At 35.1% G+C, this 20,915-nt stretch overlaps 1 protein-coding gene across 1 annotated transcript in view; it reads right to left on the bottom strand.

The window, feature by feature from the left end:
* CTDSPL2 (CTD small phosphatase like 2) overlaps positions 1-20,915 on the bottom strand; it is a 65,776-nt gene that overhangs the window by 27,639 nt on the left and 17,222 nt on the right. Inside the window, exons 2-8 of the mRNA XM_067555451.1 lie at positions 13,358-13,567; positions 8,040-8,178; positions 4,419-4,568; positions 3,723-3,938; positions 2,816-2,894; positions 2,406-2,517; positions 1,235-1,321 (exon numbers count right to left, since the gene is read on the bottom strand). Of these exons, the coding sequence (XP_067411552.1) occupies positions 1,235-1,321; positions 2,406-2,517; positions 2,816-2,894; positions 3,723-3,938; positions 4,419-4,568; positions 8,040-8,178; positions 13,358-13,543 (969 nt within the window). The 5' untranslated portion in view covers positions 13,544-13,567. The remainder of the gene's footprint in view (positions 1-1,234; positions 1,322-2,405; positions 2,518-2,815; positions 2,895-3,722; positions 3,939-4,418; positions 4,569-8,039; positions 8,179-13,357; positions 13,568-20,915) is intronic.

The following is a 20,915-nucleotide window of genomic DNA, read 5'->3' as shown; positions in this document are numbered from 1 at the left end:
ACAGAGAGAGAAAACTTGTAAGATAGTCTTTCCATTGAGTTAAATTTCCTTTTGATCAGACCCTAAGCTGGCTCTCAGCTACACTCAGTAAAACACACCACCACCAAAAGAGAATAGTTATAGCCAGAAATATTCAAATCATACTAAGATCCTCTGAGAGAGAGGAGGGAAAAAAACAGGCTTTAATCTATTTGCCTCCAAAGAATTAATTTGAAGCTTCCTTCCCAATTCATCCAGGAGGAAACTGAGAATGGCAGTCACCAAATAGGAGACAAGTTAAGAAACCTATTTAAAAAAAATTATTTTAGTTTCAAAATTCCAAGGGGTTTTATATGCAACAATGAAGAAAAAACATTTTTAAAATTAGGAAAAATACCTGGACAAGTGTCCTTTTAAGGTGCCTGATGACTGGCTCATTCTCCAAAGATACTACAGAGGGGTCCAATTTCGTGCGAACTACATGGAGGGGAAGCTGTTGCTACTCCCAGGTACATCACACAAAAGGACCTGAGAACAACAGCCTGGGTCAGTGCAGCATCTTTGGCAGTTGCTGGAACAGATCTCCTCTTTCCCATGCTTGTTCCTTTATGGTATGTCAATGTAAAACATATAAAGCTAATACTACTTCCTGAATAAGGAAAAATGACTAGCAATTTCCACAAGACAATCAAAAAATCAGCATAATCACCAAGCAGAATCTAACTGGGGCAGAAGAGATGTAAAGGTCATTGGCAAAGGGGATGCAAGACTAGGTAAGCTAGACAGAAGCTAGTTAATTTCAGGCTATGAAGATTAGCCTTCTTCACAGTATGAAATGAACAACCAGCATGGACTGGTTTCCCAATGCAGGGAAGAAAGTTAAGTTTGTGGCAAGCTATTACTTGGAAAATGATACTGCCTGAACTTTCAGTGTTCCTGCCTCCACCTGCTGGTAAGGAGAAAGGCTGCTATAGAATACTGCTGCTAAAAAGAATATTTACATTTCCTTACTAATCATTGTTGACATTTTTACTAGTAATCATCACGTTGTAGTAATAAAAAGTACTCCACCATATTTTTAATACATGACCACTTGCCTTACAAAATTTCAAATCTGCAGCGTATAACTCAAATAGCTGTTTAGATGCCAAACAATGTTTCTCTCTCTTTTGACAAGAAGGTATTACATATGCATGATTATTTTATCTATTAAATAAACAAAAAAGTAAATATTTTTCTATATATTTCTAATTACCTGGTAAATGACATCTTGGAAAAGCACTGGAAAAGTGAGTGCAGCATCTTCTAGCTCATTTAGACTACAATGCACTAATGTTTCATCCTAGAAAAAAATAAAATAAAAAGATCATACTAAATTAAGAAGCTTTTATGACAAGATCATTGAAAAGGAGACTATTTGCTTCTTTATGTTCTTTTGGAAGGGAAATATATTCTGTAATTCAGTCTGGCCAATTTACTTTGGAATGTATTGCTGCCAAGGCTTGAAAGATAGCTATTAGTGAATTACACAATTCATTATTGTTGTAATTCTGCAAGAGTTTCATTTGGCACTAACACAGAATCCCAAGAGAAAGAAATCTTGGTTTTACAGGTGCAACAAATTCCTCTTATTTAATGCAAGTCTGTTCCTATCCGTTTGAAATAAGTATTCAATTCATATGATCCATGTATAACAAGTTACATAGCACATGATAAAACAGTGCTTATAAGTCAATCTCAACTTCGTTGTTATATCACGAGTCTTCCTAGAGTTCTTTTTTTTTTTTTTTTTTTCCAATTTCATTAAAAAAATGAGACTTCTTTATTCATTAAATGACAACTTTCTATGGCCAGTGACTGAATTATCCAATAACTGCTTAAATACAATAAAATGGATCAACAGAGGGTGAAAACAAATAATTCTAAAGAGAAGCATGCTTTCTGCTCTGTGAAAGGAATCCTCTCTGACTGAAGCAAATCTCACTGGGAGACTCGTCCTTTGTCAGTATTTGCTCAAATACAGGTGATGCTGAATTTTCTCCTTTCTTATATCTGATTTTCTCCATCATTTCTTTGGGAAGGGCCTAGGAAGAGTAAACTAACTTTTGTTCACAAAGATTTTTTTTAAAAGCATTGAAAAGTTTAAGAAAAATATTGAATCATGCAACAAATGCAGAGAATTTTCCATTCTTGCTACTCAGTGACAGTTTCTCAAATAATTTCTTTAAGATCAGTGTGTTTTTAATTGAAATTTTAAAAAATTTCTGTGAAAACTTTAGTGTTTCAATGTGTGCATTTAATAAGGTTTTGTTTTTGTTTTTTTTTAATAATGGGAGCATCATGTTTCCAATATCTGCAATATGCAAAATAAATGGAACAAATTCATTCTTCCCCCACTACTACCTTATGTCTATACACATATTTACCAAGTCTAAAACTAAAGAAAATTCTGGTGTGCTTCTTGTTTTCAGTGGAAGAGCTGGCTTCCTATTAAGTTGTTCTTCAGTTAGTGGTGGAACATGTTTGATGAAATAATATCTGAAAATGAAAGGGAATTTGTTGTGTAACTATATTCACATTACCATAACCAACAATGCAGTCAGTCAAATAAGTAATTTAAAGTAATTAAGACTAAGAAATAAATAATTTAAACTGAATATAACAAACCTTGAACAGTCAATAAACTACTAGTTTTACAGTGAGCAGTTTTCAAATAGAGCTCACCACAGAAAGCAAGCTCTAAACATGACCAAAGTCCTTGCTCAAATAAAAGGTTTTTTTATCCAATTCCCAATTTTATAAAAGTAATGTTTCAGAAAAAAATATTAACACTTACGGATCAAATACTTCCCAGTCTTCTTCATAGGTGGCTTCTGCATGAGCTGATGAATAACCACTGTCTGGAGATACTGGTGCTAAAATTCAATGGAAAAACACAAAACAAAACAAAAAACCACACAAGAGCTAGTCTTATTAGTGCACTGTTTTAAAATGTGAAATTCTACACTTACTATGTAAGTCTTCATAGTAGCAGTGAAAATTCTCCGCCCCCTTCTCTTCACTTCACCTCTACTTCTTGTAAGGTGAAATTCATGTCCCAGCAGTGAGCCCACACAAACCTATGCTCTATTTAAATGCCTTTTTTTTTGAGGGTTTAAAGTGAGTGCACGTAGGCTTGTGACGGTCCTGTGCACAATGGCAAATTTACTGTTTTAAGAATTTTATCCAAAAAGAAGTTGATTCTCTTGAAGGAAATGTTGTAAATTAAGAAGGGACCTATATAAATTTGTTATTAGTCTATGTTATTCTAGTGACAGCAGCCAAGGGGTTGGGAACTACTTTTTGGTAATGGGCATTTCAGAAGTTTACATTTTATTTTAATACATTTGGCACTAAACATTGAGTCAGAAAATCTGACTCCTGGAATCACAATATTCATTTGAATTGGGCTTCATTTAAATTTGGAAGTCAACTGAGTCACACTAGGAATAGATTTGGCCAGAGAAGTTAACAATGGGATTCTATCTTTGGCGAATAACAGAGTGTTTCCCAGGCTACTGCTCACGAAAACCAGCATGTAAGTAAACACTTTTGCAAGCTCTCTTATTCCCAAGCAAATATAGAATCTTTGTTTATATAAAATACAGGAACACTCTGGGGTAAAGAGCTTCTACTCAAATGTGCAAACATTTTTTTAATTGCACATTTCACTTAACAGTCCCAGGAAAATGCAAATTTCTTACCTGTAAGTGGTGGTATATCACGATCAGTTGTTTCCTCCACTTCTTCCAAACCGTTGTTGATAGTAGATCTGACTTGCACTGCTTGGCTAGTGTAAATTGCTCCATTGGTCGATGTTGCAGTACTGGTAGAGATCTCATCCACCTGTTCCATGTCAAGCTGTTTGACTATTTCTTCAGCTTCAACAGCTTGCCCCGGGGAATCTGATCCTGATGTTCCTGAAATGAGGTTTCAGAACACTCACTATCATTATCCTAGCACTGAATTACTTAACAGAGTATTAATATTTGTGGATTCAGAGATAATGTTTCTGGAATAACTGAAAATTTCCCTATTTAATTCATGATATTAAAATACAAACCAAAAGGTGGGTGGAGAAAGAGAAACCCATTTTAGATAGGATGAAAAAATACCAAATTAGTTTCTTACACTTTGTAAACCAAAGTGAAGTGTTAGACATCTATAACTAGGAAACAAATATTTTAATGCAACTAAGCCCATGCTTCCTCTTATATAGCTCAAGCAACCCTTCTAATGATTCAGTACATTTTCCTTTATGGAAACTAGCTCTTGCTCTGCAGGTCAACAAGGAGGCAGTATCTGTTGCATCACCAGTCCAAACAACTTTTTTAAAAAAAATATGAACCATATTTAACTTTTATGTTAATATACATTGTGTAGTTGTAGATAATAATTACCATTTTTATTTGCTGGTGAGAAAAAATTGAAAACAGGAGAAAATATGGTCCCCAATAACGTAGTCCGTGGGGGACTGCCAGTGGCAGGATTATCTTCTAATTTTCCATTTTGCTTTACATGTTGGTTTGTCATTTCATAACTTCCAGCTTCTGGAAAAAAAAGAAGAAAAAAAGAGTTCTAAAACTGTAATGGATTGATTTTGTTTCTAATGTCTACTTGCACTCTTTTCTTATTGTAATTTTTATTATATGAACCACAGTGAATTTTCGTCATTCTCCACCACAGGTCAGATAAGCTAGCAAAAGTATTTTACTAAAAGAAGAACCATCACTTACTGAAAATTCAATATCTTAGCATGAAAAATAACATCAGTTTTCCGCATCACTTTAAATAAGTGATCAAAATTAGCAGAACCAGTTACTATAAAAAGGAAAAAAAGTTATAAATTAATTAGTAGAGTTTCATAAAAATACTTTATTTAAAGATTTAGAGCTCAATCCTGTAAGGTGCAGGGCACCTTCAATGCTCACTGATTCCAGTGTCAATGGGACTGCAGTGGACATTGAGGAAGTTTGTCACCTCCCAGGATCAAGCTCATACTTAGCTATTCTGTATGCCATTTCTGATTCTCTAGTAAAATGCTAGAACTATTCTTCATAACCACCGATATCAACAGTCATTGAATAGAATTAAGCAAATCTCAGTTTTAATTAACAATTGAGTAAGCCTTTTAATAAATGTGTATATTACGTGCATCCCAGATCTGAAAAGTGCCATCTCATAACTGGATTGGGTAAGAGCCAAACAAAATTGGTGTCATGCTGAAACAAAGACAGGTTACTTACCTTACAGTAACTTGAGTTCTTTGAGATGCCTTTGTGCACACAGATCCCACTGTAGGTATGTGCGCCTCATACATGCGAACCTGGAATCTTTTAGCCAGCAGCATCCATCAGGGCTACACATGTGCCTTGTATGCCCTCACACGCCCTATGGCGAGGGTATAAAGGTCGAGCAACTGCAACCACCATTACATTCCTTCACTAATACTGAATACCCAGGTAAGGATTCCATATCAATTAGAAAGCGTGGGTTCCATGTTTCCTTGAGAGATAACTGCTAGTCAGTCACATGTAGGTGACTGACTAGCAGTTACCTCTCAAGGAAACAGGAGTCTTATCTAAATGATTGAGACATCTCTGCCCAACAGGGCATCTGATCTAGACAGAGTAGCAATTGATAAACATAGGAACCAAATTCCAAGGAGCTGCCCTACAAATCTCAGAAATAGGGACTCCCCTGAAACAAGTAACAGATGTTAGCTGAGTGCGCCCTGACTTGAGAGGGAAGGAGTAGTTTGTTTAATGAACAGGAAATCTTAATGCAATCCATCATCCATATGGGGTCCCTGATATGACAGAGCCAGCCCCTTAGACTTATTACCAAAAGTCACAATAGGGTAGCCAATTTGTCCTGAATAGGTACAAAGGTATAGCCCCTAGGAACATCCAGTGTGTGTAATTTAACCTCTGTAGGAAAATCATGAGGTTTAGGAAAAAATACAGGTAAGCATATGAACTGGTTCATATGGAATTGCAAAACCACCTTTGATAAAAATTTCTGATCCCTCTTGAAAGTGACTCTGTTCTTATGAAACACAGCATATGGAGGGTCAGCCATCACAGCCTGTATTTCACTCATCGTGTGAGCTAATGTGATGGCTATCAAAAATATTGTCTTAACAGAAAAGTGGTATCACGAACATGATGACATGGGTTCAAAAAAGATGCAAGTCCTATTTTCAAGTCACAGACAGGGAAAAGCTCTTTAACTGGTGGAAATGCACGAATCAGATCATTTAAAAATGTAGAAACCTTGGAGTCAGAGAACATCAAAGGACCTCCCACTAGCAGAACAGAGTAGCTAGATGACCTCTAACAGAACTAACTGAGAATCCTGAGTGTTCCAAAGACAATAAGTAGTTCATTATATTCTGAATAGAAGAGTCCAAGTGGTGAACATGACTCCACTAGGAGAAGCATCTCTATTTAACTAGGTTTGCCTTTCTGCTCTGAATCAAGACTTCTTATACAGCCACGGAATACCAGAATACCATCACCCAAGTCTTTGAAGGGAGTAGGGAAAAACATAATTCCCTAACAGATATTTAGTTAATCTGTTCACCAAAGGACAGGTGACAGAACATTTTAAGTAACTTCTACAGATAAATCCATGTTGCATCTGAATGGCTGGTAAACAGATCTCAGCCAACCTCAAAGCCATCAGTACAAGCTGCTCTAAGAGAAGGAAGGAAGGACAAAGGGAATCTGAGATACCAAAAAAAGGGGGGGAGAACAGTGATAAGGATGATGAAAAACAACTACAAAAAGAAACTGTTTTCCTCAACCTATCTGTTGTTATAAGCTCAATCCAAAAACCATTAAAGTAATTTCATTTTGGAATACTGGTGACAAGCAGAATATTCTGGTCTAAAACAGGATTCATGGTTTAGATCATTATCACCAGAACCCAATGATGGAATTATTGCTTTTATTAGGTAATTAAGAATATATTGTTCTTTATGCAACTATTTTTCTTGTCAAATATAAGAACTTGTACTCAACTGAGGTAAAATAATGAGTTCATTAAGAAAATTTTGCACTGAATAATCCCTACATTCTCTGAAAATAGAACATTCCTTTGTTACTGCACCAGACAAGTCATGGCAAGTTAGAAAATACTTTGAAAGCTGCAGTCTGATCAGCTGAAAGAGAATTCCAAGTCATGTAATTATCTCAATAACACAGAAGTTGAAAATAGAAAGTCTATCTACCAACCAGATCACTCTATTCAACAGCCCTTTAAAAAAAGATTTTAAAATATTTTAAATAATCCAAAGAAAAAGACACTTCTGGGTTTACTTTTTCATAAAAAGGAAAAAATGTAACAGTTATGAGAACAGTGGGAACTCTGTCTAAAGCTGTAGGCCTGACTTTATTGAGTGGGTTAGGGCTAGAACAGCAGAGGTGATTTAGGGTGTTAAAAATATTAATATAAATTTTACATTTTAAAATTGCCATTACTATAACACAGAATAATACATGCCAGTATGTACATTTGTGAAAGAATTTCATTTCTTATACTTATTTGACCAAGTGTCTTCAGAACCTGGGAAGTGGAATGATTTCACACAAACCACCTGCTATGGAATGATATTTCACTTGTTTGTAAAACACTTAGATGAGCAATTTCACATAACTAAGTATTGCTATTGCCTTTCGGAGTGGAAAATACTATGGCTAAGTAGTTCTAAGATATGGCTGTCCCATAACTGAATGGTTCTTAAAAAGAAAAAACATATTAATCAGATTGTTTCTCAATCTCATCCACCATATACTTACAATTACTCTCCGGGAAAAAACACTTTAGATACTGTGGCTCCAACTCTGCTCCAACTGACCATAATGGCAAAATTCTCATTTACTCGAATAGTACAGAGTGAAACTCTGTAGTAATATGTCAGCATACAGCAATGCTTTTTGTACATTTTCTTTGTCATGTGAATCATTCCACTTGACCTTTATCTGTCCTAGTAATATATGAATGGAATCTTTACAAACCTCCATTTACTTGACTTTTCCGTCTTACTCGAGAGATCTGTTTGTTAGGCTTTTCTCCTGTTCGAGGTGTGGAAGTAATCAAGTTGTTATCTATATCATGTTCAATTCTACTTTTCTTTGCAGGATTTTCTCTTTCTTCCTTAAAACAAAAAGGAAAAATACACCTGAATAGTGTCTTTTCTTCCACTAAACACACCAGAATATTCTACAATAGGTCCTTTTATTGATCCTCACTTCCTGGTGAGGAATGTGCAGCATATATTTGATCATCTGGAATTTAAAACTCATCCAAAATGTCAGAAATCAATGTAAAAAGTGGAGTACTGGGAGAGAAAGATGAATATGCAATTTCAGTTGTAGAAAGACTCTCTTTAAACTTTTTTTTTTCTGCACAAGAAATTTGAAAATATTAAGAGTAGTGGCATTAAACAAATGGCATGGCACATTGCCATACTAGTTGAATTAATCTAGAAATCGGATGACTAAAATTAACTGCAACTTGCTTTTTTTGGCTACTAGGAAGCAAAGGGCATAACAAAACCCAACATAAAATCCTTTGTTTGTGGCTTTCCTTACTTAATATTATGTTGGTAAACTGGATAAAAATATGGTGCCTGCTACAATACATAATCTTGTCAATATTCAGTTCAATATTATATAATTTGAGATAGTAAAATTGTACATTTATTCATAGTACAGGGTTTATTTCAGAATTAACTCTGTCCAGGCCTTATGACAAAAAATAGGAGTCAAAATGTTAAAAGTAAGGGTCGTGTCCCACTGTTTTTTCTTATCTTAGGGTAAGGTGACTTGCCCTCATATATTATTTGGCTTTCATGGAAGCAAAGCTTTTTGTACATTTTTTTTGTCATGTGTGGGTGTTTCTTTCCCTGTTCCCTCAACAGGTGCAAACTGCCCCATGACTCTTAATAGAACATTAAATCTGAAACCTAAAGATGACAATCTGCAAAATACTGAAAACTGAAATTGCAGGGATAGCATAAAATAAATTCAATTTAATATCAAAACAAACACCACAGAGGTTTTTGTACTATTATATTATTCTTTTTATATTTAATTAAAATCCTCAGTATAAAAAACGTATCTGGAACTGCTGCAGAATTTCTTGAGAGCCACAGAATCTAAAGATTACATCAGAATTCAAGTCCAGCTTGCTGCAAAGCACATGGTGCCTTGTTTATAACACACTTCTGAAATTAATTTTAAAAAACACATCTTTCCCCCAAATATCAGTGTTAGATATACTTAACTTGCACAACACAGGGTTAAAACATGGCAAAGAAAACACTGGACATTTCAAAACTAAAAGGAGGTCTCATTAGGCCCAACAAAGATTTATACAATTTTATTATCCTGTAAAAGGACAAGAAGTCATACAGACATCAACAAAGGAAGAAAATGTGTGCGTCTCACTGGTCTCACAAGCCTCCTCTTGAAAATAACTGGAAGTCTGTGAGCTCCTGCTTTCTCCAACAAACAGTCCTATATATGTACAGGCAAACTCTAAATCTTCGGGAAATACAACTGCAAAAGCTAAGAAACTAGGTGGCTCAGTGAACTGGAAAAAGAAAAGTAAGACCTTTCACCTTCTAGGTCATTAGTTGAAATTTAGCTCAGGTAAGAATGACAAAGTCATTACCGCCTGTAGACGGTTCAGTGGCCTAAGCAAAAAGCGTTGGTGTTCTCATTCCAATTCCTAGGGGACGGATACAGAATCATCACAAAAACCACTATCTGACTGGCACCTACTGGAATTCCTGTTGATAGTCTCAGCAGAGAGGCAAAGAATTGAATGAGCATGGAGATTGAAATACCCCTTCATCCTAGAGGTGGTCCCTCCAGAAGACTAGATGAAGGTGGTGTAGGGAAGCTTCCCTTGCTAATAACTGTTCTGTGAAAAAAGGATTTCAGTCTCCAGGACTGTCAATCTTGCACCTTCAGGAGCATTACATTCACTTAAAAAGTTAAAACCTGAACTATAGAGACATAGAGAACTATAGAGACATCTTTCCTTTTCCAAAACAAATCTCCACCACTTCTGAAAGTTATTTATTTGATGAAGATGAATTAAGGTAAAATACCTAGAGAAAAGACTAAAAGCAGCAATACAAATAAATATAAGAAGGAAAGAAAAGCCAATGGACAAGAGGGGTTCTGGCAAAATCACAAACAACAAAAGTGGAGTTAAATGGTCTGTCAACAGCATTCAAGAAGGAAATTACACAATATTATGTCCCTGCTCTATTTGCTTTATACTAGAAGATTTCTACTGTAAAGATTTCTGTTTACAATCAATACACCAGATATATCCGATCAGTATTACTAATTGCATCATACTGAAACTAATATGGGAATGTCACACGGATTCATTAGGATCTCTGTTCTACAGATTTTTCAGAAACTATCCAATAAAAATACAAGTTAATTAATGGGTTACAATGATTCCAAAGGAGAGGATGCACTGCAAGCCAGGAAAGCAAAGCTAATGTAATTTATGATGTTACTAGAACCCCCAAATTAAGTAGTCAATCTATTGTAATGTTTCAAGTTTTAAAACTTTTAAAAAAAAGTTACTGGATATGTATACCATTAAAAAAACCCCACTCTGTTAGACTTCTTACAAACTGTTAAAAATGCTTAATAAACAGGGCCCCGTCCTGCAATGTACCTGATCTAAACCGCATCCTTATCTGCATTAGTTTCTCTATGATGTCAGACTGGTGGGCTGTATCTCTGATATTCAAATTCGTATGACTGTGTTAAAGTTATGTATTGACTTAAATGGGAGTTGAGAGCATTATGTAGTTTATAAGATCAGGCCCACTGTCACCTGAATTTTATTACCCACATTTTAGTTACTTTTATGTAAGTAAATAGTTTGAATTGTTTTGGGGGGTTTTTTAAGATGCAACCCCACAAAAGCCATCATTGTGATATCAGAGTGATGATGGACTCTGACTCTGACGTCAGAATTAGTGTATTTTAAAGTATAACTTGCTATACATTTATTGCCTCAGATCCATACAATCTCTCAATTTATATAACATACAGATAATTGGACTATTGTATAAGATAACACACACACCACCTCAAAGGGGTCTGGCATTACCATGGTAACCACAAGACTATTTTGTGTTGTCATGAGAGCTTTGCAGTATAGCCCAGCAATATCTATCAATAGCATGCAATTTTAATGCCACTGGGACCACTACAAGTGCTGTTCCGGACAGAGAAGACAAAAAAGACAAAATATATGAAAAATGTGGAAATTTATATTTAAAGGAAACCTGTCAAGATAACAAAATTTAGAACAAATATTTAAATTAAAAAAAGGGACGGGGAGGCATTTTATAAAACCTATATCATCAGAAATCTTCCCATTTATTTTTTTTAATTCCAATTAAAACTGTTTTTGTTTGGACTTAACCAGGTTATTTACCTGTATTGTTTGCAGTCCAAAGTATTTTGCACTGTGCTAGAAAATAGGTGTCAGAAAGTGAAATCAATTTATTGCCTGAGTTTAGAGATATGAACAAATTAAAGTTTTAACCATATAGAATTTTCCACAGGTAAAGAAAAATGTTAACATCCCGTTGTCCAGTCCCAACTTCTGGCAGTCAGAGGCTTAAGGACACCCAGAGCATGGGGTTTTGTCCCTGACCATCTTGGCTAATAGCTATTGATGGACCTATCCTTCCTGAACTTATCTAATTCTTTTTTGAACCCAGTTATGCTTTTGGCTTTCACAACATCACCTGGAAACAAAATTCCACAGGTTGACGTGCATTGCATGAAGAAGTATTTCCTTATGTTTGTTTTAAACTTGTTGCCTATTAATTTAATTGGGTGACCCCTGTTTCTTATGTTATGCGAAAGAGTAAACAACACTTCCTTATTAATTTTTTCCACACCATTCATGACTTCATAGACCTCTATCATATTCCCCACTTAATCATCTCTTTCCTAAAATGAACAGTCCCAGTCTTTTCAATCTGGCCTCATATGGAAGCAAGATACCCCAATCACTTTTTATGCCCCTCCCTGTATCCCTTCCATTTCTAATGTATCTTTTTTGAGATGGGGCGACCAGAACTGCACAGAGTATACAAGGTGTGGGCGTACCATAGATTTATATAGCGGCATTATGATATTCCTGTCTTATTATCTCTTTCTAATGGTTCTCAACACTGTTAGCTTTTTGACTGCTGCTGCATATGAGCAGATGTTTCCAGAGAACTATCCACGACAACTCCAAGATCTGTTTCTCGAGTGTTAACATCTAAATTAGAACCCATCATTTTATATGTATAGTTGGAATTATGTTTTCTAATGTGCATTACTTTGCACTTAACACTGAATTTCATCTGCCATTTTGTTGCCCATTCACCCAGTTTTCTGAGACAATTTGATTGTAATTTTTTAAAGTACACTGCATCTTTATTTATTATTTTAATTATAATGTAAAATTATAAAACTGCCATTTTTAACACTTCACTTTAACAACAGAAAACCATTTTCTGACCTACACTACATGTTTTATCTGCCATATATTTCTCTAAAACATTTTTATATGTTTCTGACATCCTGGCTCTTGTTCTTCTTTTAATATCTACACTTAATAAACTGCAATATCAGAATTTCTGGACTGATAAGACTGACTGAAGAAAGGTTTTATAAAATTGGACCATCTTTTTAAAAAAAATAAAAATAACGGTTTTGCAAACTATTTCAAAGTGGCATTCACTCAACAAAAGTAATGTATATAACCTTCCCCCAAGAATTTGCACTAAGCAAGTTTTAAATATGAAGATCTGTGTGCTTCAGTTCTGTGTCTAGATAGAGTTGGAAGACATTCAGTAGTTTAGCTCTGAAACTTCACGTCTAAGTTGTGATAAGTAGGTGTAAAATTCACTGAGATACACGATAATTATACCTGCTTACACTACAGCTGCATTTGGCCTCTTGTATTTATAAGGCAACACTTCTTATTTCTCCAAAGGAACATCTCAATACTAAGTCCTAAAACTTATTGCACTATCACAAATGTTGGCTGTAATTGGTTTTATAGAGTCAGATAGTGTCTGCAAGTCTGCATTTTTAACTTCTATATTTGCATTCTCACATAACTATTATGGGGCCATGTTTGTATTCTATTGTTTATAAAGCTGTTCTGCCTCCATAAGAACATGTGCCTTTTACAAATTCTTATTTATTCTTAACAAAATACTTGATCAAATTTAAGAAAAACTGAATATGACAACAATTTTTAAAAAACCAAAAAACCACTGAGCTCATACCTTGGGTGTGCTTCCTTTAATGAATTTTTTGATTGATGACAACAGTCCAGTTTCATTCTTCTGTGGTTTTCCTCCTCCAACAGGTAAGCTCTCTTCCACCTCAGAATGTTTCCTCTTTGCCCTCAAAGCACGCTGGGTATGAATTTGTTTTGACTGCTGAGAAGCCTTCCGCGTTCTCAGCCTCATTTTTTATGTGTACCACATGTAAAACTATAAAAAGAAAAACAAGAATACTAGGTTACTGAGGTATTGCATTAAGCCTCAAAGTATGAATCCACCACATTTATATATTTACAAACATTAGTCTGACACACTGTGCTTATATTTTCCACTCAAAATATTATAATACTGCATTTTTGGGCAATAGATTAAGATTTGAGCTAACTTGGTGTCAAGCTCTGAACCAAAGTAGAGATCGTGCATTAGATGTGTGTTAGGGGATAAAAATCAATGGTGGCTTTTTTGTTTTTTTTTAAACCAAAAAAATCTATTTTTTTATTGTTTTTTTTTAATCAGATTTTAAAAAAAATGTTTTTAAATCATCAATAAAATACTAAATTTCTCATTTAAACTATAACAGTTACAATTAAACTCATCACAAACATGCTAAACCTACATTTACAGTCTCATAAAAATGAATTAATGGCTCTAGTCTGTCCAGCCTAACTACCAGCTCTTGCGTCTTGAAAGTTCTGGGCTTTCAGTTTCTGTTTCTCAGCAGACTAAAGTCACATGTGCAAAGACAGACACAGGCTGGATAGAATTATTGTTGTTCTGTGCTTATGTGGTGGTGGAGCTGGGCCAAGCAAGGCAAAGGAGTTAGTTAAGACACTATCTTAAATACAGAGAGATAAAGGATGGAGGCAGGGCACAAAGGAACAGTGGACTAGACTGGAAAAAAAAAGGGAAGACATTATTCAGTACACACACAGCTTCCTATATTCCCCCACACTTTTGCCACAGAAAAACTGTCATGGCTTCTTGGCGTAAGAGTGACCCTAAACTGGGAATATTTTGAAGAAATTCCTTCCCTGGGTAAAAAAGGAAAATGTGTCAAGTGTACACAGTGCAAGAAGGAGATGCAGGGCCTAGTTGCAAGAAGGAAACATCATAATGAAAACTGCTTAATGGGAGAAAATGATGTGGATATGTCTGAAGAACAATGTGGATCAACTGGTTAGTAACTTAAATAATTCACTTTGCAATGCATCATTCTTCAAGACTCTCTCTATGCCTTTTAGTATAAATGTGATTTAACAAGTAAATTCCCAAGCTGTTTGCTATGTTGGATGTTGTTAGAAAAAAAAAAGTTTATCTTAGCTAATCCTTATGGCTTGTTTAATTAGTTAACTAGGTTTATAATCTGTCACCCAAGTATATGGTACAGAAAGCTGCAGTAAGAGAAATCTAGAGTTGCCAGTTGCCACTGGGTGTCATTTTTTTATTTTATATTACATAATACATGCCCCTTATTTTGGAACATGATGGCCACAGACCATAATGGTGATGCCATAAGTCTATTCCCTATTTTACTTCAGCATAACTCAGCTTTCCCAAGGGAACCCCATCCTATACTTGTTTTCTCAAAAAACAGAAGTGCCAGTGAGTTCTATGGGGCTTACTCCAAAATTAAGTGCACTCTAAGTGCAGTCAGTCTTAGCTTTCTTGGTAATTTGGAATCGGATCGGCATCTTTGCTGAAAAAAATTTAACTGATTAACTGAATGAGTGAGAAGAACGACTATTCAAAATCATTTTTTAATTTTGTTTCAGGATTCCATTTAAGCATAAGAGACTTTGCCTGTGACTGTCTATCTGCAACAACTTCAGAGTAATCCGTTGGTACTTTTAGCAGCAGTGCTGCAACTAAACATATTTCAGACGACAAAGTATCAGTAGCAAGCAAAAGATTTCAATCATCCAGTAAAACCACCACCATGGATGGGTTTGTAGTAAGGACCAGCAAATACCAACAAGACACCATAGATGAAAAGATTGCTCGGTTCATTTATGCCACAAATTCTCCTTTTCACATTGTTAACAATAAACACTTCATTGGCATGGTTGAGTCCTTACGACCAGGCTACACTCCACCTGGTAGAGGAGACATTGGTGGAAGGTTGCTAGATACAGTGTATGAGAAGGAACTTGAACAGTGTGCAAGAAATACTGAGGGGAAATTTGCCAGTTTAAGCCTTGATGGGTGGAGCAATGTACACAATGATCCAGTAATATGTGTCTGTGTGACAACAGAAGATGGGGTTGCTTATCTTTCAGAAACAATAGACACATTGGGAAATGCCTACACAACAGAATATTTAAAAGAAATGAAAGTGAAAGCTGTAAAACTGTGAACAAAAATTCAACTGTCACGTGTGAATTTTTGTCACAGACAATGCTGCAAACATGGCAAAGATGAGAAGATACTTAGAAGAAGAAACGGAAGGATGCTCCTTAATAACATGGCTGTAGTGCACATTTAATGCATCTTTTAGCCAAAGACTTAAGTACGTCTTCTCCAGGAATAAAAGAAAATGTTTTTGAAGTTCCAAAATACTTCCGTAACAACCATTTTGCTTCAGATTCACTGAAGAGAGCAGGAAGATCCAAACTAATTCTCCCTCAAGATGTTCAATGGAATTCTGTGATTAATTGTTTTAACAATTTATAAAGAACTAGCCTATTCTCATAAAACTTTGTGAAGAAAACCGTGATAACATAGATGGAAGTATCTCACCCAAAGTATCTAACATTGAATTAAAGAGGAATGTAGAGGATATGCTCAGTATACTGAAGCCTATATCCATAGCCTTAAACAAACTTCAGAGAAATCGTTGCTGCATTGCTGATGCTGTCGAAATTTGGAAGGCACTTCAAGAGACAATGAAGAAAAAAACACCTCACCAGAAAGTTAAACTGCAGGCAATAAAGAAGCAAATGGATCAAGCACTAACTCCACTTCATTTTCTTGCGAACATTCTCGACCCCAGATATAAAGGTAGATGCCTAACTTCTGAAGAAGATGCTGCTGCCATGGCATGGGCATCACAAAATCACTCCTCAGTTATGCCAGTCATCATAACTTTCAGGGCTGGAGCGGAACCATTTAAATAGTACATGTTTACTGATGATGTTTTGAACAAAGTCACTCCCCTAAATTGGTGGAAATCATTAGCCAGGCTTAAAACAGAGTTCCTTCAGTTACTAAGCCAACTTTTCACAGCAGTAGCTTCTTCTGCAGGTACAGAGAGAATATTTTCATCGTTTGGTATTATTCACTCAAAGCTAAGGAATTGACTGGGAGTTGAAAAAGCAGGAAAACTCATATTTCTGTTTCAGTCTATGAATAAAAATGACAGTGGCAGTGGGGGAAGATGAGAGCTAGCTGTAGAAATTTTAAGGGCAACGTACATTTAGTGTTGTGATGACTTGTTGTCAGAGTTAATGAAATTTGAAAATTAAAAAAAAAGAGCTAAAGGACAGCCATCAACACAGGAGACTGCTGCAATTGCAAATGTGAAACATTTAAGATTTAGTTTAATAAAATATAAGTGCTATTGTGTTTGTGTGTGATATTTAGGTTTTACCATTCCTAATGTATTGCTGCTGCATCTGCACCTTAACACAAGTAATGAGTATTATGTACTATTTCCTACATTAATAAAAATCAAGTTATCTAAAAAATTACACAAAGTATACCCTCCTACATGTTGCAAAATGCTGTACTGAGTTGTAAATTAACATGTTTTAGTGATCAGATTTGCACCATTGTTTAAGAAATATATGAAGAAGTATCAGTGGGAAACTTGATTTAAATCAATTATTTTTTCTTGGTGATTTAAATCAATCCACCCTGGTGTTAGGATACCACAATTTACCAAAGGAGTAGAAAGATGATCAGTACTACCATACCTGGGAGCAAGACAAGACCCTGAGGACACATGCAACTTCTTGGATTCAATAAAAACCAGGGAGCTAAAGTGATTTCTTGACAGTCAAATGGGCAATATATATAAAGATAAGAGTATAAAGCTACCCCAGGAAACATAGCTCAATTATCTTCAACCCATGCATGAGCTACAACAGGATTTTTCACATCCTTAAATTTGTGCACATTTAATTGCTTTTCTGGATCAAGATCTTGTCTCCAACAACATGCTGGGCATTCAGCAAAGCTCATATTTGGAGTGACTTGAAGGGGACTACTTGTGCTTAAAGTTATGCATGTACTCTTCAATGTATTCATAAATGATCTGGAAAAAGGGGTAAACAGTGAGGTGGCAAAATTTGCAGAGAATATAAAACTATGCAAGATAGTTAAGTCCAAAGCAGAGTTACAAAGGGATCTTACAAAACTGGGTGACTGGGCAACAAAATGGCAGATGAAATTCAATCCTATATGCAAAATAATGCACATTGGAAAACAGAATCCCAACTAGCCATATAAAATGATGGGGTCTAAATTAGCTGTTACCACTCAAGAAAGAGATCTGGGAGCCATTGTGGCTAGTTCTCTGAAAACAACCACTCAGTGTGCAGCGGCAGTCAAAAGAGTTAACAGAATGTTGGGAATCATTAGGAAATGAATAGATAGGACAAAAAATATCATATTGCCTCTTTATAAATCCATGATATGCCCACATCTTGAATATTGCGTGCAGATCTGGTTGCCCCATCTTGAAAACAGATATATTGGAATTGGAAAACGTACAGAAAAGGGCAACTAAAATGAGTAGGAGTATGGACAAGCTTCCATATGAAGAGATATTAATAAGACTGGGACTTTTCAGCTTGGAAAAGAGATGACTAAGGGGGAATATGATAGAGGACTATAAAATCATGACTGGTGTGGAGAAAGGAGATAGCAGCAGCACTGCCTGTAGCTTGGAGGGTGGTCCTGGCTATCAGTTTGCCATCATCTATCAAAGCTTGGAAACAAGCTCTTTCCTGTTGTAGAAAGCTATCAGTAAACTCCGCAAACTTGGCATAGTCCAGGAAATCATATTTAGTCAGTAGCTCCTGGTAACTGGCTGTCGGATGATGTCAAGATCTTTCTTCCCAGTAGATCCAAGTGTTTAGTCTCCTTATCCGTGGGACTAGCCGCATGGACCACAAACAAACTGGGTGAGGAAACAAAAATTCCACATTCTAACTGCATGAAAACAATTGTAAAATATCTAGTTCTGAAAATTAAATAAGAGTTAAGCTCAGCATCCTAATCAAATTCTAGTTTGAATAACTATAACCTTATGGACTTAAGAAAAATCTGTGAATCTATCTAAATGTCTCTAGTAGTTTCAATCTAATACAGTATTCCTGAACTGTTATGTATTATTGCAGGGTATTATAAAGTAATTGCTAATTCCACCCCAGAGATGGCTGCAATGATTCCTAAACGTGCAAAGTTTGCATATTGTTCCAGATCTTTTTTGGTATGCAAGATGTTATATAAACATAATATATAATTACTCGTAGTGCATCCATAAGTATATCAATGGCCAAATTACTGAGACAGAAAGATCAAATCTGAAACATTCCTCCCTTCTTGCTCATCAAGATTAATGTACTGGACTGAGACTCAGATTTGGGGTCAACTCTGCCACTGACTTCCTATGTGATCATCAGCATATCAGAATATATTTGTTTCTCAGCTCTCCTTTTTGAAAAGGTAAATAAATATTTGTCTTCCTTACAAAGCTGTTACAAGGATAAATTTACTAGTATTTGTGAGACAATCAAACTAAGGTGATGGGACATCATAAGTAGATAAACTGATCAATCTAAAGAGAATGAACCTTCCAATGACATATGCCATGAACTCTAGCTCTTAGATTTTCAGAACAGTTTTCATCAGATCATTCAAACTTTCATTATCGCCTGGTTATATTATACAAAATTATACTCAAATAGATACTCTTCTTTTGTTTATCCAGTCCAAAAAAAAAAAAAAAAAACTGCACAAGAACATAGAAGAACCTCACTAATTCACACTTTTGACTGAGAGACCTAATAACTACTGAATATTGCAAATTAAATGAATGAACAATAAAATAAAGCATGGTTTAATACATCCCAGAAGCTAAACTACAGTTGTTAAAATAAATGAACTAATTTTATTTATGCTTCATAAAGTTCTAGCAAAAGTACTGCAGTATATTTAGTGTAATAACAAACTTTAATAATATGACAATTCTGCAGCAATCTTCTAATAAAACTCTTCTGAGTAATGGAGAAAGTGACACTTCTGGGGTCTGAATTAGTGAAGTTCTACTGTAACAAGCAAATGTGTGTATACACATATATGTTTATACAAATACCTTTAAAATTCAGATACCAGAAAGATTTAATTACAAGAAACATCAGTTGTATAAACATAGAACTTGTGAAAGGAAATCTCTCTTAAAATGTACCATAACTACAAGTTATGTAACCTGTTACAAAAAGGAAACAAAAGTTAAGCAGTCAAAATATGAACTCAGTTAATGTTTCCGAATGGTGTATATATACTTAGCCTGTAAGGAACTGTTCAACTCATCCGTACATTAGTGCCAAAGAGTTCTTTGGCTTATTTCACATCCTGGGTATCAAGCCTCAAGTTATAAATATCCCTAATGGATTTAGCAACAGTTACCTTCAATCCTCTTGATGACAGAAGTTTGTTTTCCTAATGCTCAATGCAGCCAGCAGTGTGGTGCTTTTACCTGTATTACTTCCTGTGTAATTTTCTAAAACATGCACAAAACAAACTGATTTATTAAACTGTGTAAATAATTTAGCATAAACAACTCATGAATTTCCTTGCTCACACACATATTATTCAGATATTGACCATAGTATCCCATTCAACTAAGAGCCTAACCAATATACTGTTTCATGTAAACATTTCACTTAACCCCTTTCAGCTAAGACAAGACTTGTTTGTATTTTTACATGTCTGTACCACAGTGGATGCATAAATATATATATATATATTTGGGATTGTGGTAGAAAAAAATAATTAGAACAAACCAATTTCTTTGCAGTAGAGTCTCTTTTAAGAGCAGATAGCCTGGCCGATCTGGAATTCTCACCTTACAAAATAACATCATTTATATAACATAATGAAAAGCTGATAAAGGTGTTAACATAGCACAAAGAACTTGAGCCAAATAAATACATTAATTGCAGATATGCCTAACACTAAAAGATTAAAGCCAATGCTGTTTCCCTATTTTATTTATATAGCATAAAAGTTCTGGGAAATATCCTGCTTCCCGTCTTTCCTTGTCCAATTTTTAAAAATTAACTAGTAACAAAGTAAATATATGATGAAAGGTTGGAGACTGAAACTATGAGTTCAAAATATTCTGACACTCATTCTTTAAAGAAAGGGACAGGATAGAATGGGATTATAACCAGGGTGGATCATTGATTTATAAAATAAAATCTTATTTTTATTTAAATTGGAATTTTTTATTTTGCTATTTAAATTATAATAAATTATCATAAGTTTTTAAACATGTTTAAAATTAATAAAAACAAGGGAGCAGGCGATGAGATCTACCAGTTCTAAAAGACTG

This window comes from Emydura macquarii, unplaced genomic scaffold (assembly GCF_026122565.2).
Source record: "Emydura macquarii macquarii isolate MOO-44397 ecotype Brisbane River unplaced genomic scaffold, CSIRO-AGI_Emac_v2 contig_1644, whole genome shotgun sequence".
In the NCBI taxonomy this organism is placed as follows: domain Eukaryota; kingdom Metazoa; phylum Chordata; order Testudines; family Chelidae; genus Emydura; species Emydura macquarii.
Note: the sequence above shows the minus strand (reverse complement) of the source record. Positions and strands in the feature narration are given on the sequence as shown.